Source organism: Rhodnius prolixus, unplaced genomic scaffold, assembly GCF_049639745.1.
Source record: "Rhodnius prolixus isolate KJV_2025 unplaced genomic scaffold, Rpr scaffold_4, whole genome shotgun sequence".
NCBI lineage: Eukaryota > Metazoa > Arthropoda > Insecta > Hemiptera > Reduviidae > Rhodnius > Rhodnius prolixus.
Window position 1 is genome coordinate 42,517,110 of NW_027411614.1, and position 27,931 is coordinate 42,545,040.

General features: G+C 32.2%; 2 protein-coding genes and 1 long non-coding RNA gene across 3 annotated transcripts; 2 read left to right on the forward strand and 1 right to left on the reverse strand.

Moving 5' to 3' along the window:
* The first annotated feature begins 803 nt into the window (after positions 1 to 803).
* LOC141456510 (uncharacterized) lies at positions 804 to 18,648 on the forward strand. The gene is made up of 10 exons (XM_074132604.1): positions 804 to 936; positions 4,984 to 5,299; positions 6,379 to 6,429; positions 6,552 to 6,753; positions 7,261 to 7,376; positions 8,176 to 8,533; positions 14,880 to 15,103; positions 15,581 to 15,803; positions 16,471 to 16,748; positions 18,146 to 18,648. Exons 1-10 carry the CDS (start codon positions 927 to 929, stop codon positions 18,504 to 18,506), a joined length of 2,139 nt encoding a protein of 712 aa, XP_073988705.1. The 5' UTR covers positions 804 to 926; the 3' UTR covers positions 18,507 to 18,648.
* On the reverse strand, positions 17,435 to 23,874 carry LOC141456520 (uncharacterized). The gene is made up of 2 exons (XR_012459817.1): positions 23,735 to 23,874; positions 17,435 to 17,855 (listed from the first exon to the last, which is right to left on the reverse strand). It is a non-coding gene; the product is annotated as an uncharacterized lncRNA (long non-coding RNA).
* LOC141456513 (uncharacterized) lies at positions 23,075 to 27,504 on the forward strand. Its single transcript, XM_074132610.1, has 7 exons — positions 23,075 to 23,228; positions 23,754 to 24,075; positions 24,352 to 24,405; positions 24,751 to 24,955; positions 25,202 to 25,422; positions 26,181 to 26,400; positions 27,202 to 27,504. Exons 1-7 carry the CDS (start codon positions 23,219 to 23,221, stop codon positions 27,412 to 27,414), a joined length of 1,245 nt encoding a protein of 414 aa, XP_073988711.1. The 5' UTR covers positions 23,075 to 23,218; the 3' UTR covers positions 27,415 to 27,504.
* The last annotated feature ends 427 nt before the right edge of the window (positions 27,505 to 27,931 follow it).

A 27,931-nucleotide genomic window follows, 5' to 3' on the forward strand; every position in this document is an offset into this window, starting at 1 on the left:
AATATTAAATCATTGATTTACAAAATTTCTTTCTTTCTTTTTAAAACATTAAAACAATTCAGATGGATATAAAAAAAAAGGAGCCCTAAGGAAGAAGTGAGAATTATCCACATCAGCCTGAGGACCTTCTCACCCTCAAAGTTTGATCATTTTGCACCAGACATAAACGGTATGGTCACTAAGAATTGTTTATCTCGACACCAGTAAAGCCTAGCTGCCTTATGAACGATTCTTGTCATGAACAATTGTTAGTGAAGAGCAAATAATACGACGATAAACTTATTCGCATGGACACCCTTTATCGTTTATTAAAAACCACCCCACAGTTGACAATAGGATAAACTTCTTCCTTATGATCATTTCCAGATCACTACCAGCGATTAGATATACGTGCGATTTATCATAACTATTTCATGCATATTGGTGCAATCCTTTCCCTTCTAAATTCGATTAATTGCATGTAATTTTGTCTTCTAGCATTGCGGAATTTCAATGTTCTATTTGTCCTTGATAAATCTTGAAAAAACAGCCCTTTATATATAAAAAAAAAATGATTGTCTTTTTTTTTCATTGAAATCGTATACGGCTTAGGCTTAATTTGAAATAAACGGGAAAGTTCATGCTTGTATTTTACTTCGGTGCTGCAAATTGTTTGGCCATAATAATGGTCTTCTAAATGACCACAAAACCGAAACTCAGTATTTAAAATATTTTTAATTTATATATTTATATTACATTTTAAAATCTGAAAAGCTGTTAATTGATACAATAGATTATTAGATATCTACATTATCTCTGAGTGCCTCTTAAAAAGTACTATTGATAATAAAGTATGATGTGTGAATTTAGGATTGTCATTCTCATTTTATGTAGGTTTATCGTTATAACATTTTTTACAGTGATTAACAAGTACTGACTGAACCAATATGCGATTATGTAAGTAGTCTGCCATATAATGTAAGTAATTTGTCGTATCCTCAGACAATGGACACTATCCAAATATATTTATATTTTATTCAGCCCAGTATATGGGCGATGTATAACCAAAAATAATAATTAAACATTTTCTAATTCTGATGGAATGATTCTAATTTTATTATCTCCCAGGATTAGCGATTGGAAAGCTCCAGTTCAAAGCAATTCTGCTTAATTACTTATAATACTTTGATGATCAGAACATCAAGCTGTAATATCTAACCCAAACGTCAGTACCTAACAAAATTGAACAAGTTATATATATCACTCGCACCTTCATACATGTTAGCCATAGAGACTGAGTTGCCTCCTTTTGAATCCCATACCCTTCATTTGCACATAAAATATTTAATTAAAGTTCTTTCTTTACCTGATCACCGCCTATCTAAAATTGTTGCCCTCCAGATTATTAATAATAAGGTCTATTGGTTTAAACATTGGCTCACTCTCTCCAGCTGTTACCAATATGATTTTCATTTCTCTTTGGTTGACCCTTCTGATTGTCCTAAACAACTTCTGCAACTTCCAGATGCTATTAATAAGTCTCGTCTGGTGGAGTCTGTAAATCGTGCAGTAGCATCCGACCGGTTTTTATTGTATAGAGTCTTGATTTCGGACCATCGGGAAAAGGTTACGGTCTCTTTCTCCGAGAATCTAAGCCACTCTGAACTTCGCTGGCTATTTAAGCTGAGGGGAGAGTTACAATATTTAAATGGTACACCTTGGCTTGAGAGAGATTCCGACCTTGAAATGTGTTCTCTTTGTAACTTCAATACCCGCGAAGAGATATATCATTTTCTGGGTGTGTGTCCTCTATTGGCGGAATTTCGAGTTCTTTATTTCAATAAGCGAACTCTTGCAAGGGATGAAATTATTGCTTATTTATCCGGCCAAGTAAATCCTCGCCCATTGATCCGCTATGCTCGTCATGCTTGGAGAGTTCGGTATATCTGGATTGTGGATTCTTCTTAGAATTTCTTTTCATGTACATTTCATTTATTTTTTGTATTATTTATTTTGAACTTTTTTTCGTTTTTGTACTTTCTTATTTAATTTGTTATAAAAGTTGGTCTCTTCTTTTTGTTTTGTAGCAGTTTACTATTATTATTTTATGTTTATACTTTTTATTTATTTATTTTATTCATTTTTATTTCATATCTTTTTAGGTCTAGCTTTCTTTGTTTTATTGAGAAAGAGTATTTTCATTTAAACATTAGTAAACTCTGGCAGACGGCTGCATGTAGCCATGCCTATTATACTTTTGTACTAAAAATTTAATGTACTTATATACTTTTTAAAAATAAAGTATTATTATTATTATTATTATTATTATTATATATATCACTCTTCAGATTTCTTTTTCTTAATTCGGTCGAAACTAACCTCCTCTGATGTCGCTCATGATGGGGTGAGAATTACAATCCCATGCTTCCCTCTGAAATACACTGTCGCACTGTCAGAAAAATTTACTTTACTGATCATATAGAAGTGCACAATAACATTGCTAGAATTTATGTTTTGAGGAAGATAGACAAGTTATTTCTGAAATAGCTTCCGGAAATTTTGGGAATAATTTTTTTTAAAACAGTGATTTAAAAAATAGATATAATCACTGAACAGAATATAATTATTACTTAATATATTTTGGTTTTAGTGATCGTAAAATATTAAATTAAGGATTCAGATTGGCGAGGAATAGGTCCTTATTATTATTTAATGAAGTGTTCGACACTTCGATCAAGATAGATCTATTATGCCCTTAATGGTGCCAAAGAATAAACTCCATCTATGGTGGTTCCTCGCTGGGGAAACTATTCAGTTATTCTACGGAAAATTTATAGGATAAGCAAGTTTCTGGCAGACAGGGATGAAAACTTTTTGTTCCAACACACCGCTCCCTTTCAATGTCTACCCTAGACATTAATTTGACAGGGTACTAAGGGCACCCCTTCTTGTTGCGGAATTTTCTTCAGTGAGTTATTGCCAGTTTCCACGAGAGTTACCGAAATATAGGGCCCAAGAAAACTCAAATCCAGAAATTAGATAACTCGCAACGTTATCCAACCTGAATATGAAAATTAAAAGAAATATAACTGATTTTTTCATGCGAAAGCAAATGGTGTCCTGCATTTCAAATTATGCTAAACTTGTATTTCGATTGATAAGATTAAAAACGCATTAAAAAAAAAAAATGCAGTACAAGGTGACCAGAGTTATATGCTCCACACACTTTTTTTTTAAAACGGCGGAAAATTTCGAAAAAATAAAAAACATATATTAAATCATTTTTAGTCTAGTTTATTTTCTGTGATTGACCCATTTTTTTAAACCCCTGTATCTCGAGATACCGCATCCAACTTTGTTTTTTCAAATAGAACGTTATATTTTTTTTTGCATATTTTTATAGTATTTGAGCTCCTAAAAAAACAAAAAAAATGTTTTTGAAATCGGTATGAAAAGTGCTTAGGGACTCATTGTCCGATCCAATGGCCTCGATCTCTGGACTTAACCCCAATGTCTCTGGACAATTTTTTGTGGGGATATCTAAAAAATAATGTGTACAGTAACCTTAATCCCGTGGCTTCAGTCGATGATCTGAAAGTTCGAATAACTCTAGCCTGCCTAGATCTTGACTTCGCCACTATAAGTGCTGCTACAAGCAAAGCGTGGGAGTCCAGAGTTTTGGCTTGCCTATTCGTTGATTGTGCCCAGTTTGAACATATTTTTTTTAAAAAAATGATGTAATTTTGACAATAAACTGATTTTTTTTTCCATGTTTTAAATTACCATAACTTTTGAAAAACCTAACCGATTTCAAAAAATTTTTGTTTGTTTTTTTTAGGAGCTCAAATACTATAAAAATATGCAAAAACAAATATAACGTTCCATTTGAAAAAACAAAGTTGGATGCTGTATCTCGAGATACAGGGGTTTAAAAAAATGGGTCAATCACTGAAAATAAACTAGACTAAAAATGATTAAATACGTGTTTTCTATTTTTTCGAAATTTCCCGCCGTTAAAAAAAAAAGTGGGTGGAGCATATAACTCTGGTCATCCTGTATATTATAAAGGTAATTTGGGAATTTTATCTTTTATAGAAAATGAGAAAAGATTTGTTAAATTTGAGGGTTTTTCAACGTTACGTTTTTCGCGGAATTTTTTTTCAATCAACCCTTTTACTACGCTAAAGGGACAGTTTTAATAATGAAGCAGACAAAAAGTTTAAACTTTTTATTATTATTATTATTAATGCAGATAATAACTGAAGAAAATAAATATGATTCAATTAAACAAAAAAATAAAGTCAATAAAATTTGATCAAGCACTTCATTTGTCATAATTCTTTGCGTATTTTTTCTAAAGGAAAAATAGAAAGATATTGTTCTCACAATGATCACCTTATCATTTAAATTTGGAAATAAAAAAAACTAATCACTCTTTAGAACATGGTAATCTAATAATCCTCTTTCATGTACATAAATATCAATATTATCTTAAAGGAAAAGAATTAATTCTGATATACAGCGTCATTAGACTTTTTCTATCTCAATAATGCAATTATGATATGCAGATTTTAATTTAATTGTGCGAAGGTAATCATCGTAAACTTAAATGAAGACTAAAAAGATTTTAAAATACTTTTTTTTTAAGTAGAACTTACACTTTCGACCAAATCTTAGAAATCGGAACCGTTGTCAAAATAAATTTATGCAAAGTTAGGCATAGGTTTTAGTTACTTTTCCATTTTTGAGACATTCAATGGTGGCATTCCTTTATCAGCGGCATAATAGAAAAGAGAAACTATGGACACATTACAAGAAAAAAAAAAAAACTGATACAACTTTTTCTAAAATATGAGAAGAATGTTGTTGAATAATTATCAGTTAAAAAAATCAATTTAACCAAAATTATGTGAAATGTATGTAATTAATACGTAAAGGCATAACGGCTAAGATATTTTATTGACTAGTCTTTTCTTAAATATATATTATATAGTTTTTCTTCAGTTTCAGGAGGGCTGCTAAATGTGGCAGCGGTTTGTTTGCTGGCCCATATAGCATACTGCTGTCAGGATGGTGAACTCTTCAAGATCTTGGAATCCTGTGATGAATATGATGAATGTATAGATGGTATTCAGATGAGGAAAAGATGTAAGTTAGGACAGCATTTTGATGGACAAAAATGTGAAGATTTTTGGAAGGTAAACTGTACTAAAAAACCATGCACTGAAGGAATGATCTACCAGCGAGGCAAGTGCAGTATTGAATACGATGTTTGTGAGGGTGGACGCTTACGCACGGAAATTTGTCCTGCTATGTACAGGTGAATATAATATTTTAGTAACAATTTTTATAACAAAATTGAAAAATAATTGTATTTGAATTTAGATAAATTGTCCTCAAATTTAAGAGCTCTTACCAAAATCGAGCTGACTTAGGCATTAAGTTAAATTTTGGGGTTGGAGATCACCACATTCTACTGTCGGCCCTAAAATTAAAAATCTGGTCGTACACAAACACACATTTTCTCTATCTATCAATCTCAAGTAACTACTAAGAATTTTAAAGGGATTTAATTTGTTTTATCATTATACAGTCATCGTACTTCGACAAACAAAAAACTACTTGAAATCAACGACACTGATTCTTTGAATTCCATAATCCCCTTTTTTCTATAATTTCTTATAATTTTTTTTTATAAGGCAATAAGAAGGAAATTTACAGAAAATCGGTGCAACCGTTTTCGAGGTGTTAAATAAATAAAAAAATAAAATAAGCTCAAATCTTTCTAGGCGAATAGTACTTCTGCTTTACAGATTATCTTCAAACTCTCGATTTGTAGCAATACTTTTAATGTTCTTTGGCGAGGACGGTACTTGTTATGAAGAATTGAGAAAATTAGCTGCTCAGAACCCCTTACATACCAATCTAATAGCGAAAGCCTTTACTGAAAATGTAAAGCGGACAAATGAATTATTTGAGTGAGTGAATAATCATCAAAAAACAGGAATGTCTGAAAAATCGTTAAGTCGCACTTTCGGTTTTCGAACAAAACCTTCTTTACTCCAGGTGAACCTCAACATAATATCTTTTAGGCGCTTTCAGACAGTCACTTTCTATTTTGGATGATGCTCAATACCAAATAGCCAGTTATGTGTTCATAACCAGATATACTATACAATAGATAACTGATCGATTCCCAAAAAACACCTTTTGAATCCAGGATACCTCAGAACCAGTGAAAACTCAAAACGGGATACCTACTCCAATGGAATTTTCCTTTCACTTTACAAACTATCTTCACTAGAAACAGGAATTCGTTTTTACTTTAAACTAGCTTAAATTTGCATATATGTATTTTGTCTTTAAAAAATAAGCTAATAGATTTTTTTTTCTTTAAAGTTTTAATGGAATATCGTGTGTTCCAACGGAGCATTGCTTGCAGGACGTTAAGTGAGTAACCATAAGTTGATTTTAAAAAAATTATCGATTTGACTATTTTTAAACAAGATACATTATTTCCATACTTACTCTGAAATTCTTTTTGAAATATATAAATATTTTTGTTTTTTTAGAAATTCCAAAAAGACAGATACAAATGGTGAAGTTTCCAAATGTAATGAAGGGGAAAAATTACCAAAAGATGGATTCTCGTACAGAGAATGTATAAACGGGAATTTCGTTACGAAGTATTGCGAATCTGGATATAATCAATTCACTCAATCATGTCAAACCATCAATTTTCTCAATTTGAAGGAAAATGATTTTTGTAAAGAGGTAATAAATACATATATTTTAATATTGTGCTTGACTTAAAATTTTTTAATAGTTTTTCACCCTGAACTTATATTTCGGGATTCCACAAACTATTGTACGTGGTGTAACAAGGTTGCAGCATGTTAATCATGGATTGTGGTAGCAACTAGAAAGCCGAATGCGATGATATGACTTTTCACTTTGGGTATTCGCATTGAGATTTACCAGTTTTTTTTTTGAAGCTCTATCAATTTTGAAAATGTGATTGACTTCGCAGTTATAGAAAATATAATGTTTGTTTATTACAATAATAGTAGAGCTTATCTACGAGTCAGAAATTGACCTTGATCTACCATGCTGGAACCAGTCAGGTGGCGTGGTGATAACAGAAGCGTTTAAGAGAAAGTCCAACTCCAGGATATATTCTAAAATTCACGTGATTAATCTAAATCAAACTTAATCTAACTGCTAACTTCGTAGCAAAAGTTTAATATTGTTAAATTAATTTTGAAATCTTAATTGTTGCAGGCTGATCGACGTCCTCTGCCAGACTGCACAAAATATCAAGAATGTGTTAAAGGGCAATACGTTAACAAGCAATGCCCAAATAGTATGTTGTTTGATATAAAATCCGTTCTTTGTAGGTAAGTGGTTGTTTTTACTTAAGGATTCACGTGGGCAATTTATTAAACGATTCCGAATCAAAACGTGTTGCAGAAAAATTCCATTTCAAATGTTAACCTTCGATTTATTCTACACTACCCACAACAAAGCCATCCCTTCGCGACCTCAAACATTCACGATGACATCAATAAGAGTAATCGACTCTGCCAAAAAAATAATCAAATTCAAGTGTCCAAGATTAAATCAGAAGTCATATTTGAAAGAAATTTATAAGTTCACGTGTATTCATCGCCAAAATTGTACCAGCATGATCTAGTCGCCTGAAAGAGTTAATTTCTTTCAAGCATTTGCTGGAACCAGTTATCGAAGGGAACTCAGAAAATGATAGATTCGCTGTTTCCTATTATATGAACAATTTAGGAAAGAAAGAGCCATTTAGATTAGTTACGAGTTAGGATTATTGACAACTCTAATATTTTTCTACTTAAATTAGATGAGCAAATTATTAAGATTAAAAGAATTGATTTTTAAGACTGTTATGTTATGAGATAAGCCGTGCCATTTCATCTCAGAGACGTTTGACTTAAAAAATTAGTGCCTTATTGAATCCAATATTGCGACTTAATTTAAGTATTCTAAAAAAGTAATGATGTCTTTTCAAGAAGCCAAAGCTGAAGAGCTTTTTACTGAAATTGAGAGATTATAGTCAATCCTTGCGTTTATTTTATTAAAATTGCAGCCCGAAACGGATTTAAATAATAGGGTTGATAATATTAGAGGGCGATCCAACTTAAGAGATTGACTTTTTTTGGTTTTCAGATTCGAATGGCAAGCAACATGTGCTAAAGATAGCTGTAAAGATGGATTACTCACGCCTGATCTAAATGATTGTAGTTTCTACTACACGTGTAATAAGGGAGTAAAAGTTCGTACAAAGTGTGGATGGTGGAAATCATTTGATCCAGTCTATCAACAGTGTACATTGACAAGCCATTGTGAACGAAAAACTTGTGAAGGAGATTGGACTCAACTTTCAAACGACTGTAAACAATATACAATCTGTAGAAACGGTTACGAAATTACTTATTCATGTCCTCCAATGCAAGTATATCAGGATGGTTCTTGCGGTCTTTCCAACAAATGTGTACACCTAAATGAATTCATTAATTCAAACCAGGTATGTGTAAATATTTTTACTTTCATATATTCATTTTGAAAGATAGCACATTGTTAAACTGTCGATCATGTTCTAAGAGAGAGGAAGAAAAGCATAATGAAGTCGAAAGTTTTTGGAAAAAATTAGAGACTTGCTATTTCTTATGTTTGGGCCACGGAGTTCTGTGCTAGCGTTGAAGGTGTTCACATCGCTCTCTGTTAAAACCGGCGTTTCGTGTGTTCAAATTGGAGTATTGATTTGAAATTTTCTCATTATATTGCTATCGCAGTAAAGATTAATAGTGTGAAATTTCGTGTCAATTCGAGCTATATTTGTTGAGTTATAAGCTGATTAAATTGGCTATAAAATTAGTAAAGAGAACTAAGTTATTGTTGTAAGTGGTATAGTGGGGACTAGAGTTGCAGATGTGGTGGGAGAAGTGAGCATTATATTTTTCGTTACTTATTTATTTGCTGAAAAGAAAAGATAGGTATTCTTATTTTTGTACTAATAATTTAAATAATTAAATCAAGAATTCAATATGTCTTCGAAAGTAACTAATGAACAGCTCGCTTCTTTAATTGAGAAAATGGGTTTAAACCTCCAAGAAGAAATACGTAAAAATTCTGCGGAAATCAAACTGTTTAGGGAACAAATAGAAGAAACTAACAAACATATTCTTGAAGTTGAACATGTCCAATTGGACATAGTTAAACAATTAAATGAGCAAGATTATCAAATTAAAAAATTAAACAACCTGTACAGAAGAAATAATCTATTGATTTTCAATATGGAGGACATACCTGAGGAAAACAAAATCAGTTTAATGCAACGCATAATGGAATTATTCTACACTAAAATGGACGTCACTTTGGCCCCACAGGACATCGATGATGTTTTCAGATTAGGGAAAAATCGTGGAAACCGACCTGTACTCCTTAAATTACACTCATTTTGGCAAAAAATTATGATACTTAAGGCTGGTAAAAAACTGAAAGATACAAATATTGTTGTTTCGAACGATTACCCCGAAGAGGTTCGAGTCATAAGAAGAAAACTGATACCATATTTAAGAGAAGCTCGAGAAAATAACATTGTGGCTCTGTTAAGGTACGACAAATTGGTTGTTGATGGTAAGGCCTACACTTTAGAAAGATGCATGAAAGGTCTACATAAAAATGTGGAAAAACAAACAGCTAATTTACCCACAAACACCGGTACGATAGCTAATTCAAATTACTCCAGTAAGAATGAAGGTGGCACAATAATCGGATCCAATAGTGCGAAACAACTAAACATTCAACCAAAAAAGAGGAAGGAAGCGACTAATGGTTCTCCGGGTGCACCCCTAAGAAAATTCGGATCTATGGATACATTTATAAAGAGATTTGAAACTAAACATACAGAGGGAGCTTCATCTAATCAACAACCATCTACGGACACCATATAGCAGCAACCTAATATAGACCGGAGTATGGCGAGGCAAGGTAAAAGGAATTATGAATCTGGCTGTTGTAAATTTAAATTTGATTTGTTGAAATTTTGTTTCTGGAATTTAGATGGTTTTCAAACCCTTTATAATTTAGATAAGAAAGAAATAGAAATATTATGTAGCTTCAATATAATCTGTTTGGTAGAAACTTGGCTCACAACAACCGATATAAAATTACCCAATTTTCTAAAACAATATAATGTGTTTATGTCAAAAGCTAATAGAGAGAAATCAAGAGGTCGAGCTAGCGGTGGTTTAATCGTATTAGTTGAGAATTATATCAATAATGTAAAAGTAATTGAGTTTAATGAGTTATATATTGTCATTGAGTTTTCTCTAAAAGATGAGCTTTTCATATTAGGTAACGTTTACTGGCCTCCTCACACAGATATTGAATTTTGTACAGAGCTACTGGACCAGTTATTATTTAATTTAGAGACAAATTACCCGAATCATGTCCATAAAGTTATTGGAGGGGACTTTAATTGTCGAATTGGGAATCTAAATTGTTTTGAAGAGGATTTCTTTGAAGGGCTGAGTATGAATGGAACAAGATGTGTTTTAGATGGGAAATTAAATTATAGAGGGAAAAGATTAGTAGAAATTATGGAATCACGCGGTATGTTTGTCTGTAATGGTAGGAGTCTCTCCGATAGACCTGCTAATTTCACATATGTTTCTTGTAACGATAACAGCACTATTGATCTAATATGGGTGAGTATGTCAACCTTAAACATTATTAAGGATTTTGAAGTAACTGTCCTAACTGAACAAACAAACCATTTATTATGTGATCTAACATTAAATGTAAATATCACCAGTAGTACGTGCAATAAAGATAAATTATGTGTAAGTAATGAATGTATCAGATGGGATGCTAAAAAATTAAATTTATTTCAAAAGAATTTAAATTGCTACAATATTTACTACAACAGTGAAAATATAGACAATCTGTATGAAAATCTGTTAGTGGCGGTGTATAAATCTGTTATTAAGAGTGGTATGGTTGTTCAAAAGCCAATTTATAAAAATAATTATAATTTAACAAATAAGCCGTGGTTTAATTCAGAACTCAGAAACATGAAACGGCAGGTAAGACATTTGTATAAGAATTACAAGAAAGATGTAAACAATTCGGGTTTGCTCCAAGAGTATCTATTGTTTAAAAAGAACTATAAACAAGTTTTAAAGATAGAGAAAAATAAATATACTTTGGAAGTATTGACAAAGTTTGCAAATATTAAAAACAGTAAAGATTTCTGGGCTACAGTTAAGCTTTATAATACGAACCCTGTACAATACGACAACATTGATACGAATACTTGGCTCGATTATTTTAAAAATATTTATCCACCTAGAATTAGTGTTGCTTGTTCATTTTACACTGTATGTCACCCATTTCTAGACCGGAACTTTGAATTATCTGAACTACAATTAATATTAAAACAAATTAAAAATTATAAATCTCCCGGACTAGATAAAATACCAAATGAAATACTTAAAAATTTAACACCAGAGTGGGAACACTATATACTTAATATGATTAATGTAATTTTAGAAAATGAAGAAATTCCTAAAAGTTGGTCTAAAATACAATTGTGTTTGTTGTACAAAAAAGGTGATAACTCTGATCCTGTCAATTACCGCGGTATCGCGCTAATAAATTCTATCTGTAAAATATTTACGGGGTTGTTAGCAAAAAGAATAATGCAGTGGGCAGAGGAAAATAAAATACTTCCTGAGGAACAGGCAGGTTTTAGACAGAATCGTGGATGCCTCGACCATATATTTACACTTGTTTCAATGATAGGGATTCATACGAGATTTAAAAAAAGTTATTTCATTGGCACATTTATAGATTTTAAGAGGGCGTTTGACTCCATCGTTCATGAAAAATTGTGGAATAAATTACATCACATTGGGCTGAGTGGTAAGATTATTAGAATTTTGAAAAAAATGTATGATAATGCCGGCATGTTCCTAAAAAATAAACACCATCTGGAAGAAATAGCAATTACGGAAGGCGTATTGCAAGGTGATTGTTTGAGTCCGTTATTATTTATATTGTTTATCAGCGATATAATTGAGTATTTTGAACAGCGTAATTCAAAGGGCCTAAGTATAAATAACAAAAAAGAATTAAATATACTGTTATTTGCCGACGATGTGGTGCTTCTTAGTCAATCGTGGAGTGATACTGTCTTAAAATTAAAAATACTTGAAACTTATTGTAGAGACAATTCCATTACTCTAAATCCATTAAAAACTAAAGTGATACCGTTTGGTACAAGTAACCGTTTAAGAAATATAAAAACCGTTTTTTGGCAAGGTGAGGCACTAAAAATTGATAAGCAATATGTATACCTCGGAGTACCATTCTCTTCAAACTCAAAATTCAAATCAGCAGCCCAGTACTTCTTAGACAAATCCGTTCCCCAAATAGGCAAAGTTATAAGTATATTATGCAAATCCAAGTGTAATAGTTGGGAAGCCAGGCTGAAATTATTTGACGCGATTGTTTCCTCCACACTGCTTTACAGTTCCGAATTTTGGGCTTCTCAGAATTTACACACGGTAGAAAGAGGGCAAGTGAGGTTTTTCAAACAGCTCCTTTGTTGGCCCAAATGTACCCCCGATTACATAGTTCGGTTAGAAACTGGAAGGGTACCGTTAAGCGTCACCGTTTTTAAGAAAATGTTGTCCTATTGGTCTAGGGTTCTGGCAATGGAAGAGAGTAGGTTGCCAAAATTGTGTTTTAACAAACTTAAACAGTTAGAAACACTAGGTACAGGAGGAGCAGACAGGAATTGGTTCAGTCAGTTGCGGCGATGGCTAACTGTTATCGGAGAGCCAAATGTTATTTTTGAAACAGAAGTCGACATAATTAAGAAAAATATTCCGGATCTTATAGAGAAGTGGACAAGTCATGTGAGGTCTATGGATATTCAAAGAGCGATTAACTCAAGCTATAGTTCGATTTACAGGCATATTAGTGGGCTAGGTATGATAGAGGAGTATGTTAAATTCAATTGTGCGATCGATAAAATTAGGGTTGTGAGCCAGCTACGAGTAGCAAGCGATAAAAGTGTAAAAGTCTGGTTCAAAAGTGGAGGCTACCACTCTATAGATACCCAATCGGTCTGCACAATATGCAATTTGAACAAGTACGAAACTCTCGAACACCTTCTAATAGAATGTCCCATTTATCAACCAATTAGGCGCCACCATCTATCAGAGTTTGTCAACGGAGATGCTCTTAATAAACTTCTATGTATTGAAAATAAGGACCATCTAAATAGAATATATTTGTTTACAATAGAAGCTTTAAAGATAAGATCATTTTGCCTTAACGAATAAGTTCGTATTATTTTCTGTTATTAAATTTTAGTTAATATTTCAGTTTAATATACTTGTACATATATATAAATTAGTTTAAGTTTACGTATTGCACGCAGTTTATATTGATTTTTATTTCATTGTATTGGAAAATTATAGCACAGAACCCCTGTAATGTGTATATTTAAACACTAAATACAGAACATTTATCTATCTTATCTATCTATCTATGTTTGGGCCACAAAGTGAAACACTTGATATTATTATTTTGAAATATAAATTAGCTTATTCAAAAGGAAATTGAACCTTGTTTCTAATGAGCTTATTGAAATTGCTTTAGCTTTGGTAGTTTGAGAAATATAGCTAAGTATTGAAAGTAGTAATAAAAAGTAGTAAAATCTTTAAAAACATAAAATTAAAAATATCTATAAATGGAACGAATCGAGCCATAGTTATATAGCTTTTTGTTGCAAATAATGCCCAGAATCACCTCCCAAAGTTTCAACCTCTCCTGAAGACCCGATTCCCATTAGTGACCAAGATATTTGTATTTTTAACTTTTCCGTCAATATTCGCGTTTTCCACCATAAAAACGGCTGTAACTTTTCTATCCTTTATTCTACAACAAATCTGCTTATTCCAAACGAAAGAGCATTAAATTTCCTATAAATTTGCTTAACTCAGAGCCTCAAAACGTTCCTTATAAGGTTATAAGTCATGAAATATTTACTTTAATGACTAAAAAATGCGTTCTCGATGATTTCTGTTAAAATTTTCACCTGTATTTTTTCAATGATTAATGAATCAAGGAGTCACCCAATTACAGAAAAAGTTGTCCATTTATTGAGCATCAAGACTACATGGAATTTTTTTTTTGTCTTTAATAAAATCCTATCCCGGAACAGAGGGGAGTAAATGCAGAAAACCGGGAAGTTGCGTACCCGACTTTTCACTCATATCAAATTATTAATTTACTCGTTTGTCAATTTTTGGCGAAGAAATAAAAAGAAAACTAACCATTTTAGTTTTGAACAATTATTATTTAATAAAATGGAAGTAAAAAATACAGTAGCAATAAAACACAGTAGTAATAAAATATAATAGGTAGGTGCCTACCTAAAATCGCTACAAAAGTTGCTTGAATTGTTGCCAAATTCGCGATGCCTAATTTATGATGAATCTACACGTCTAATATTATTGACAATCTTATTTTAAACTTATCTTAATGAAATAACGGAGTTTTTTTTTTTCATCAAAGTTAATTAATAATAAATCAAAACTAATCAATTTTTGGAGAAGGAACAAGAAGAAAATAACTAAAATAAAAAGCCTGAAATACGAACTGTAATATGAATGAAATGTGTAATTGCTGCTTTGTGTACCTTTTGGCGTTTAATCTTACACTTAACTTTTTAAATTGTAAGTTTTTTTTTAAAGGAGATTAATAATATATACATTAATATGTATAAATAATATATATATTACTGATGTAGTTAATACTGTTATTACTTATGTTTTACAAAATAATTTTCCTCACAGGCGTACTGTATTAATGAAGCAACAAGAAGAAAGTTTGGCACATGTAAAGAGTATGAGAAATGTATAGACAATAAATGGAAGACGATGAGATGTCCAAAAGGTACAAATTTTCAAGAAGATGCTTGTGAAAAAAAAGAGTGCCCATTAATGCCAGTATTAAATCAATGTAAGGAATTTATGGAACCGATAAGTGGCAAGAAATTGGAGTGCCCTGAAGGATTTGCGTAAGTATTAATTGGTTTTTAAAAACGAATTATTTAAATAGGTGACTGGCAGATTTTACTCTAACAGACAAAATAAATATTCAGAATAAAAACTAAATTCACTAGTTAATGGAAGGAGATATATCAGAGATTTTCATTTTTGTATAAAGTTACTTGTTCGATTGCTTTAAACTTGAAATTTAAGCAATTCATATGTCCTAGTCCTAAAAAAAAAGTCGTGTATGGTTCCAAATTTTCTAGAACTGGTCATTCTTTCATTAAATTAATGGTATAGTATATGGATGTTCTTAAACTAGTGTAGCTAGAAACTATATTTTTGTTTTAACAAATTTAGCCTCTAAGTACAAACACAACACTTCGTTTAAGAAGAAGGTAACTATATTTTTTGGTTACTTGAAAATTTCCTACATTAAGCTTCGGACTTTTAAACACTGCTTATTAATGTTTATTTACATAAAAAAGCTATAATACTTACAGATTTGACAGCATTGAACGACAATGTGTATTTGCGGCAAGTGCTAGGTGTGCCCAAGGACAGTGCGAGGGAAATATTGTAACCCATCATCCAACTGATTGTAGTAAATATGAAAAATGCGTAAACGGCGAATGGGTAACTAAATCATGTCCAACTGTGTACACACACTTTGATGATACTCTGAAAGAATGCAGATTCTGGCATTATACTTGCGCTTATGATAAGGTAAAGTAGTTAATAAAAAGTTTTATTTTTACAGTCTCCCACTTCATGCAGTTTGGGTATTCGAGGTGGAGTATATATCTATCCCAGAACTCTCTCAAATCCTTAAAGAGATCATCACTTTTTTTTTTTGAGAATTTTCTTAATATTTAATTTTCGATGGATTACCAAGATATTGCAATTTTAAGCACTCGAGCAAGGAAGTTACAGTCTTGCAAAGCACGTAACCGACTTCAGAACATATTCTTCTGGATAACGATTGAATAGATTTTTTATTTAAAGTTGGAGTGGTAACTACTAACCAAACACTTTTTGTAAATCTACCACTGGAAACAATTTTTATAGTTAAAACTCAATACTACTTCCTCCACCCAATAAAACTAAATGTTTAAAGAATTTTATAAAAAAAATAACATAATTGAGCTGAAAACTTGAAAGGAGGTAGTAACTCGTGCCCATCACACTCCTCACTGTTAAAGATTAATATGAGTCATTTAGCACCAGAAATGTTTGCGTTTATAAAGTCCGTGAAGCTTTTATTTTGTACAGAAACGATTAGTTTATTTATTTATTTTTTAAACATATTGATTGTTCATATCCAATACTTTGTTTTCAATTGAAATTGCAATTGATCAGGAAATCATTTTTATTATTGTTAATACTATTTTAGGCTAACTGCACCACAGGGCAATTAAGACCAGACCCAACAGATTGCAAGTCTTATGAGCAATGCGAAAATAATACTTGGAGAACAAACAAGTGTTGGTTTTGGCAACATTTCGACTCAAGGACAAATTCATGTGCAACGTTCTCCTATAAATGTTATCAGAAACCTAAACAGGCTGAGGAGGAAAAACTATCACCTGTTCAATTAAACGAGCTGGTTCTAAATGACGGTTACGGCAAATGTGTTGAAGGAGAAAAAGAACCAGTATTGCCAACATGCAGGTGATAAAATAATTATTAAAAACAATTGCAATCCGAGAAAAGTACTCACCACATAAGGTATGTGGCGTTGAATGAGGATGGATTTAGACGCTGAGTCTAAGACTGTGAGAAAGTAGTACGTTATGTGAAAAAGGTGTGCACGTGGTGGACTCAATTTTTCTCTACTATTCCTCACTAAATGTGATCAATATTTTTGCTTTCTCTTAAATTCCGTAAGAAAAATGTAGCTTAAACTCATTCGGAATAACATGTGATTGTATCACTTAACATTATTAACGAGCAATTGAAAACCTGAAGAAGATAGGCGTATGTTTTTTTTAAACCAGAGTTTTTACTATTTCTAGTTGCCGATAAGAGAAAGTATTCTGAAAAAGATTAAAGTTTCTTTGTTGGGTTTTCACACGAATGCTGAAGTCCCCCAGAAGACGATAGCAATGTTTTAGATAGTGATTCGTGCTGAGATGCGTGTGAACACTACTTTACAGTACAGGATACCTTCTAAAACAAAGAACAGCAAGTGCTTTCCAATATTCTATTTCTGTGGATGCAGTTTTCCCCTTTACATCTCCATTTATCATCTCCCCTGCATAGCATAATGCTCTCCACCAGAGATCTTATTGAGTTTATCCCTACAGGGCCAGTCATCCAAGACTATTAACTACTTAATTAAATGGAAAGGTTTAGTGTAGTGGTTATGATGCGTGGAATTGTAAGTGGGAAATTCCTAGATCGAATCCACGCGTAATTTTTACTTTTTAGACAAAATGTTAATAGTGAAATACAGTAAGACCCCGCTTAACGCTGTTTCGGTTTAGCGCTCTTTTATTTCAACCCGGGGATTCCCAGAAATTGCTCGCAGCACTACGGGGATTCCCCGAAATTGTGCGCTTGATATGGATGAAATAGTGGAATTAGCGAAACAAACCGGTTTAGATGAGGTAAATGTGGAAGACGTCGAAGAAATAGTTCATGTTATATAGTTAGTAGAAACATGTTAAGATAGCCTCTACTTTGATGGAACGTATCCCCTGCGTTAAGCGGGGTCTTACTGTATGTGCTTCTTACCCCTCTACGACTTCCGATTGGTAGCTGGACGGTAAGTCCCACCTGAAAAAAAAAAAAAAAAAATAGGCGATTACTTTACATTTCTTATTAATGATTTAAAATAAAGAAAATAATCTTACAGAATAACATCATTAATCGAAGTTCAAAATTTAGGCATGTAGGGGTTTCATTCGAACTTGATGAGATCGTTTTCTGTTTTAAATTTATTGCTCCATTAATAGGAAACAGTTTGCCGTGATAATATTTAAATTTCGTACAAATATATTGCTTGATTGTTTTATTTCAAAGATGTTTACCTGGATTTGTACTAATGTAATGTTCTATTGTTGTAGATTGTATACACAATGTATAAACGGTCAGAAAGTGGCTAAGAAATGTAGCCCTTGTCAGAATTTCAATGTTGACGAAAAGAAATGTGATTGGGTATGGAAGAAACCATGTAAAACGGGCGTCACAGATCCGCCATTGCCAACAACCACTCCAAAAGTAACTACAAAGAAACCGCAACCGCCGCCACCAAAACCGCAATGTTTTCTAGAACATGAAAAACGAGGAATAAAAGGTGATTGTCATCGATATGAAGAATGTATTCAAGGACAATGGGTAGTTGAAGCTTGCTCTGTTTGGGGAAAATTCGATATAATCACAAAAGAATGTTTCTATATCCAAATGGGCAAAGTTAAGTGCGCTTAATAATTTCACATTGTTTTTGTTTTGTTTTATTTTACACCTAAAAAAGCCATTTTTTGAATACCAAGAATACATGTATGATTAAAAGTTTGTTATAATGTTTAAAGCTTACTGGATAACTAATAAAATTATTTATATGATATTATTTATTTTCTTCATAAAATTACTGTTTCGTTTCACCTGAACATTTTTTAAAACAGTTTTGTAAAAATGTAGAAAATCTTCTCACTTAAAAGATGCAAGTTACACTTCTCTCAAGGAGCACATACCATATCAACCAAGATTAAGGGCACACTTCCGTACCGGAACTATTGGCAAAAGAAGAAAACAACTGTCAAGACTTACACCTAACAAACCAGATTACTAAACATAAAAAAAACAATTAGTAATCAACACCCATATTTATGAAAAAATATTTCCCTGACAATGTTTTGAAAGTTGGCGGAGCTTTCGATAAATTTTAAAAATTCTAAACTGAGGCATATTTTCAGCTAAATCGATTTTCTTCAAAGCAGAACTTCTGGCATTAGTTTTGAAAACTCTTAATATCCGTATTATTATTTAGTACCTACTGTAGTTGATAAGTTTCTTCATACTAATATATACATACCTTGGAATATTTATGACAGGGAAATAGAAAAAGGAAAGATACATAAAAAAAGGAGAACCGCTCAAAGAGGGAACTGATGTTAAGTTCCTCAACCATTTTCTGCACTCTAGTAGCTAATTTACCACCCAGTTACTAGTTTGTCTTAACTAACCTTGACAGTTTAAAAAAAAAAGATTATATCCATCTGAAAAATAATATGTCGGAAGGGTTTTATTATTTTTGAGATTAAATTAATGCTATATGTCAAAATCTAAAAACCATTAACGAAAAAAATAAGCAATGAATGTTGAATATTGTTCAAAATTTTTAGTGCCTGATTCATTAATCCAAAAAGTAGAAAGATTATTGCTAGTTTCAGTAATAATTTTGTACTAATTTTTTTACCAAGCATTCTACCGAGGGGCTGGGTCATCTTCAGGGATACGGAACATATGCTAAAGTAACAGATTATAAAGTACATTCATTTCATATAAAAAAAAACTTGAAACTCTTTTTTATTCAGGTTACAAAACGGATTCTTTTTTAGATTGACTAAGGGCAATGACAGTTTACTGTAGTATTTGTTCAAATTTTTAGTGTTGAGAAGTTCACAGCTCAAGTAATATTGGGATCAAACATTTTTACCTTTATCTCTAGCTAAGATCTTTAAAGAAAATGCCAGTAAAATCACTCGTGATTTCGTCACATACTTGGTTTTACGGACAATACGACGTTATTTTTGAAGCCAGAATCTTACTGTTTTTCTTAACTGGTAGGTAATTCCTTGCAAACCAATTCTCCAAGGTATTAGAAGATTTCTCAAACACCATTGATTAATATATAAAAAACAGTTATTACTTCTGAAAGATGGCATTGTAAGCTATAGAAACATTAAATCACCTTTTTCCCAATGAGTATGCAAAAAACTATCACCACTGAAAGTAGCTTTCCCGAACTTGCCAATTAACTTTGGGTTTAACCGTGTACTTCATGAAATCGTTCTGAATTCATTATTTTATTTATTCAAGGGAAGTAATTATTAGATCAATGGTAATCCCCGATGCAGAGTCCCCTAGTTCAAAAACTCAGATTTTCTACTGTTAGGTGCCTCTTAACACTTTTAATTAATATTACTGAGGGATAATTTAAGAATATTTTGAGGAATATACTCTTATTCTAAAATTTCATTTCGCGGTAAGAGATTGTCCTTCTCTCCTAAACAAAGAAGTGTATGAAGGTTGAATTGGAATTAATCAACCGACTACTTCTTCCATTAGGCCCCAGGAAGCATCTCTAGCTTTTCATTATCCTTTATCTTCTCACATCGATCCGTCGTTGCAAATCCTTCTACATATCATCAATCCACTTCAAACGGTTTTCCGACACACCAAGACAGTCGTACAACGTGTCTCTGGGGTTCTCCCTGTTTCTATCGTTTTTACATCTCACACAAAACAAAAATAGGCACATAATTTCTCAATGTTTAAATTAACATTCTCAGCTCTGTTAAGAGTTCCACTATTAAGTTTTCCGTTTCAATAAAACTGTTTTTAATTACATTACATTGGAAAAAATGGAAACGACATCATCATAATGAAAATGATGTAATACAGTCCACAGTTCAAAAAAGATGACTCATATCAAATTAAACCTTAAAACATCCACTTACTGCCTATCTCAGCTTCCAATTGACAAACTTGAAATAATTAAATTCTAACTGTTTTAAATTAAGGTATTTTTTTTTCTAGTTCTATTGTTCCATTCCAAACTTAATTCTAATAAGATTTATGTGTGTTGGTTTTTGATTGCAGTGTAAACATTTTAGTGACATCAACTTTTGTTAATTATCTCTTTTTTTCTTCTTTTTTTTATAGTGATCGTAAAAAAGGAAGTGAAGAAATGACAAATAAATGGGCAGTTTCTGCGAGCCGAAAAAATTATCAAGAAGTTCAGCTTTCAATTAGAATTTTAAAAAAACTAACGCCTCACCACTTAACAATAGCTTCGAGTTTAATAATTGAAGCCAGAATCTGTCATTATGATGATGTCGTTTCCATTTTTTCCAATGTAATGTAATTAAAAACAGTTTTATTGAAACGGAAAACTTAATAGTGGAACTCTTAACAGAGCTGAGAATGTTAATTTAGTAGTTCAATAACTTAACGAAAAAATCAGACAAATTCAAATTTAATATTTAGTTTAGATGCCAACAAACAAATACCACAATAAAGTTTTGGTCCAAATCGGTAAACCAGAAGAAAGTACTACTAAATATATTTAAGTGCCCTACACTATTTAAGTGTTAAAAACTTAGTGTATGCTAGTTGCGCATACGAGTATGTACGTAGGTGATACAACTTTAATTGAAACATTTTTCAATCCAAATTCGATCAAGGGTACTTCTAAGAGAGCGAATGGTGTAGATGCTTTCTAAAATGATAAGAATTATATGTAACTTAAAACGATCGGAGTTAAAAGAAATATTTTGAGCAAAAGATAGCACTAAATTTTTGTTAATAATATTTACTTAAATCAGTTATCAATAAAAGTTTTAATTAAACGGAAAAAATCTTTTAATTTTTGTATCAAAATCTGAAAAATTTAATCTGAAATTTGATAAGAACTTTTGCCTAATGGTCTTAATTGAAATATTTCTCTAACATATTTCTATTAAGAGTTAAAGAAAAACGTCATAAAAAGCGATTTTTCTCTAAGGCCAAATTAATCACAGGGATGATTGGACCAGTGATTGATACAAATATGAATAATCTTTATTGAACTGGCATATCGATCTTATTATTTTTAATTAATAAAAGTTTAACTTGGTACATCCTTTCGAAGTTGAAATTTTAGAGTTTGAAGTATTATCCGGACAACTGGAATTGAACTAACATAGCTAATTATACTAAAATAGCATAGTTATATAGCAGGAAGCTGATGTGGATGGTAAGGGAGCGGAAATCTTTAGAATGAGTTTTTTGGCTTTCATTTTTGGCAACGGCTCTCACCATCCAGTCAGTGACACAAATTGGACAATGATGAAATTGGCCAATTTTCCAGAAACATAATAACGTCCCCTTAGTTAGCATTTAGTTTAAATATCAAATATTTAAATATTTGTGGGAGGAGGATAACGGTGACCGTAGACTCGAAAATGTAAACTCAGTTTTTCATACTTAGGAGAACCTCTAAATATGAATAGTCCAATGAAAAGTGGTTTTTTTTTTTAGATTTATTAATTTATTTATTTAAAATATTTATACCTAATAAGTAAATACGATGGTAAAGTTATAAATGGTGCGTGAAGAGCAGGAGAAGAGAAACTACCCAGCAGTTGCACTATCTTCAGGAATAACGGTAGAGGCGAGAGGCTGAACGAAAGGATTAGAGCAATTAGAGAGAAGTAATGATAGGGAATTTGTAGTATTTCGACTTGGTGAATTGCTGTACGAAAGTGATGCTGAGGTCGATCATAAAGAGTAAGGTTTGTTACATAGTGCCACCTATCTGTCGGATCTACCAACGCTTCCGACGCAATCGCAGTGATTTCGCCCTAACTCCGTCAATCGGAGATGCAACTTTACTGGAAGGTTTCTTCTACGATTTTCTCAAAAAATGGCACTATACATTTTCCAACGATGCTTATACATTTCAGGGGAATCTCAGCGAATGAAATCATTAGGATAATTTTTAACCTGAACGCCTCTCACAGGGATGTTGTAGCCAGAAACTTGTTTTAAGGAGAATAATATTTTTTTAGGAAATGGTAGCTCGGGATAATGCAACGTTGTTTCCTTTTTTTTTAACCCTTGCAATAATATATACGCAATGCGCATTAAAAAATTACTAGAGAAAATTTTAAATTGATAGAAAACTATTACAACTAACAAAAAAAAAGTTTTGAACTAGTAAGTTTGTATTAAATTAAAATGAAATCAAGGTGGGTTCGTGTGAATCATATTTTATTTTATTTATTATCTACACTTGTATTATATAAATGTAACACACTTGTATTAGTTTGAAAGTAAATAAAAATGGTTACATTAACTTTGAAGTGGTTCTCAAATATAAATAAATAGATGTTATATTACTACACCAGAGAAGTACAGCAAATCTCACTAACATCATGGCCTCAGGTACTATATTCTACTTTTTAACTAATTTGATACTTTGTTCTTTTTTATTAACCTCCCTAAACTGTTAGAATCGCTTTTATTATCGCCCTGTGATCAGTAGAAAATGGATCGATAAATTTTGTACGAGCTTTAGAAGCTGGTAGAATGGAGATAAAAAGGACTTATTTCGTTCGTTTCCGCATTTCCTTACAGCCTCAATACCATCACAAAGTGGAGCAAACAATAATGGTTAAGCATTACATAATGGTTTCGCAGTTTTTTTGTAGCATTAAACCACATTAAAATTTGAAGGATGATATTCTCTCCAGATTCATTATGGAAGATATACTCGTAGTATGGATATTATTAAAAAATTGGTGCCTCAAGGCATAGGCCCTAAGCCACAAATGGGCTCCTATCCTACTCGATAGGAAACTCTAAATTTCGCATTTAAACTTCACTTGTTAACCCCTAAACCTACCAATTTCGATACAATAACTTTTCAAATGTGTAATAAATTGTATTACCTATTTATTATGGTTACAGCCTGTCTGCAATTACTGCTGATCATCTTCATAGCAGCAACAGTAAGCGGAACACAATCTCTCAAGGAAACTGGAAAAACTCGTGCGCCATTCTCGTGCAAGGAATACGATGAATGGACCAACGGCAAACAGGTGAGGAAGAGCTGCCCAGATGGTGAATATTTTAGTGAAGATACACATCAATGTGACGATCTGAGGATGGTGAAGTGTGTTCTTAATCCTTGCGAAGAAGGCCGTTCATATCCAAGAGGATTCTGTATACAGAGTTACGATCTATGTTACCAACTCGTAGTCCATCAAAAATTTTGTCCGACCAATTATGCGTGAGTATTATTTTATTAATATTACTTAAATAGTACGGTGTAACAAACTTCCTAGCGTTTTTTTACACTTTTTTTTTGGTAGATGAATAATCTGTTTATACAAACGTAGCGTTGATACTGTTCTTTGGTCACCAAATACTTGAATGAAAATACTTAATGAATTAAGTGATATTCAAGTACAACTTCCAATAACGCTGAATTTTGTTACACCTCAATAATAAATATGAAACTAAGGAAAATTATTATATACAACGCATTCGATTTTTTTGTTTACAGATTCAATGGGGCGCAATGTACACCATTAGTAACTTGCATCAAGGAAAACCATGAGTGAGAAGTTTGTTATAACAATTCATGCAGTGGTGCCAACCCTAGATTAGTATTCTCCTTCAAAAGGAGATTAGCTAGTTTACTTTATTAACTACTTTGCAGGGTTTGCACCAGGGCTTACTCTAAAGGGCTATTTTAAAATATGTATCTCAACATTTGCCAATTTTTATCAACTTAAAAATATGGAATGAAACCGCTGTAAAATATTGAATTAGTCATTCATTGATAAACTTTCTTTTACATTGATTGAATTGTTACTATCATAACTATATCATTGTGGCCATTAGTTGATATGTAGGAACTTTGATAAATGTAACTTTAAAAATTCTTTTTTTATAATTCTAGGACGGTGGTGAAAAATGTAGGCAACAAAAAATTTACATCAAGTCAATGTGACGAGGGTGAAACTACTAACCATCCGTCGGATTGTACGATGTACCGACTATGCGAGAACGGCCAATGGGAGGACAAATCTTGTTCCTGGTTAGAACATTATGACATAAAAACAAATAAATGCATCTACTGGGATTACCAGTGCAGCTATGATAGTGTAAGTAAAATTTGTAGTTTGTTATTTTCTGGAGAATTTAGGCTGTTACCTAAAATAATGAGGCAGGGAAAAAGGAAAGAACCTTCTGGCGTAAAAAGTCATATGACCCATAGCACCATCTCAGCGATCTTTGGTGGAACTCAAAATAATTGAACATCCTCATTTATTGCGCACGATTTTTTCACCTTTTACTCTCCATATTCCTTATACATAATTACTTATAGAATGTTCACTTTTTCTTTTTAGTTATGCAATGAAAGTGAAGTAAGAAGTATATTTGGAAGATGTTCAGAATATTTACAATGTAAAAAAGGAGTGTGGAAACAAATCAAATGTGAAGATGGTACAAATTTTCAAGAAGGGGCGTGCCAGCGTAAACCTTGCCCTTTAAGGCCAATAGCGGGTAGATGTGACCTTTTCATGCAACCAGGAAATGATCAAAAGTATCAATGTCCTCTTGAAACGCTGTAAGTATTCTAAAATATAAATCAATACAAGGTACTATCTATCTATCTACGGCGTGCTCTACCTTCGTGGCGTTACAACCTTGGTGGATTCCAGTTTTATTCCACTATCTCTATTAGTTGCAACTGCTTTCCAAATAAAAGATGATTTCTCGCGCAGTTGGCAATACCATCCATTCATCTGAGACCAAATTACTTTCTGGTTGTACCTAGCTCTCCTTCGATAGTTCACCACGGTGTCTCATTCTTCTTCATTCTCCAATCTGCTCTATTCTCCTAATCTTCTTTGCTACATTAGCTTCTTCGTACAGTCCTTGTTCTTTCTCCTCCTCCCCAAATTAGCTTCTTCATTAGACCAAGGTTTTTCGAAGTATTTTCCATTTGTGTGAAATTAGGTTCTTTTATCTGGTCTGGGTTTAAAGAACGTAATTGGAAGCCTAATAAGACTTCCTGGATATCATACTGCTTTTCATATACTTAATACGTACAAAGAAGCTTCTGCTTGCTACATTAACTCTTTTATTGATCTGCTAATACTACGTATTTGTGGAATTAACTAATGACGAAAGCAGTAATTAAATTCTTGTATAACCTCTGGAAGACACAGGAACCGATTAATAAATTCTCTCCCTAGGGGCGTTCCTTCCCACCCGAATGTATTTCACTATGTAAATGTAGATTTTAAACTATCCCACTACTACTACTTTAACTACTATAGGAGCTAATAAAGCTATTAATTATTTTCCATAACTGTTTGACAGATTTGACAAAATCGAAAGACAATGTGTACCAAAAAAAGATGCCAAATGTGCAGTAAGTGAATGCGAAGATGGAGACACTACTTTTGTGCACGATGATTGTCGAAAATACAAACTATGTGAAAATCACCTTTGGCAAGAGAAAGCATGCAAGTGGTTATATCATTACGATGTCATAAGTAAAGAATGCAAGTTTCTCAGTTATACTTGCGGAAAGGAGCAGGTATTTGCTTTAATTTACTGTTTTTCTCTATTAGTATTATTTAACTGTTAAATAAATATTTTGAAGAGATACAAATGTTAAGTAGTACAAAACAAGATTTAAAGAGTAAGTTAGTAAGTGAAGTTAAGTTATTGCCTATTTTTTCAGGCGGGGCTTAACGTCCAACCACCAATTAGGCATCGTCGCGAGGGTGGGGGGGTGGAAGCTCATACTTTACTATAAACAATTGTTTCTAATGAATAAACAGTAGCCAAACGCGGGATTCAAACTGGGGCCCTCCCACTTGCAAAGCCACGCTCACATGAACACTAGACCAACACCCTCCCCTAAGACAAAGAGAATTACACAAAAACTGATTACATACACATTTTCCATATTTATAAAAGCCCTATTAGTTATTTAATAAGCTTTTTCTTTGGTAGTTTGGAATCGTTAGAAGAGTAGCGAATAAACAAAAAACATGAGAAATTGTGTTTTAATAGGAAATCCTTGAAAATTATGTTAAAGAGAAAGTTTTAGGAGTTTTTCTCTTTTATTTTTCTCATCAAGTTTCTTCTTTTTGTAAAATATTTATAGGTAGATTTATTTTTTACTCTCGGTATAAAAGGATTTGAGGGAATAAATCAATACATAAAGTGCATGATAAGCCATCTTAGCTGAATGCTGAACCAGTTAAAGTTTAGAAACCAGAAAAAACAAACGAAAAATAAAAAAAATTCTAATATATTCTTATTAATATGATTTAGACAGATTTAATTCTATTAAATTAGAGCTTCATTATCATTCTTTTTTTATTTTTAGAAGTCTATAGACATAGCACCAACTAACCCTAAAAGGCATATAAACCCATGTGAAATAGAAAACGAAAAGCGAGGAGTTAAAGGTGACTGTGACAGTTATCAAGTTTGTAAAAACGGCGAATGGATTAATGAAAAATGCAATGTTTGGGGCAAATTTGATACATCTGAAAAAGAATGCTTCTATTTCAAAATGTGGAGTGTTAAATGTGCTTAAATGAAGCTTCATTATTTTATTTTGTGAACTATTTATGATCTATTGAAAAAAACTTGTTTATTTAAATAAAATTGAGTTTTCATTTATTAATTTTATGCTACCATAAAAACCCTACAAATCATTAGCTCATTTCAATGCCAGGATTATGTGGAAATCCTATAAATGTTTTGTTCTGACTGCTACACCTTTTATTTAATTTTCTTTCAATCCGAAATAATCAAAGAGAAAGTTTTCTGATAGATTAATTGATATCTACGCCAACTAAGGTGGACCATTTAGGCAAACACTACAATTAGACTAATTTAAATATTCCATCATAATATACAATAATGATTTAAAGTTTAAACAAAGAAATAGTTATCAATGTTAATTTTGATTGTGCAACTGGAAAGTAGCGCAGCTGTGTGCCTGGTTGCAGTACCACTAAATCCTTTAATTAATGAGATTAATTATTTAAATAATTTTAGATCATTATTTTAAAAATATTCAATCTTTAATTATTCAAATTATTACGATT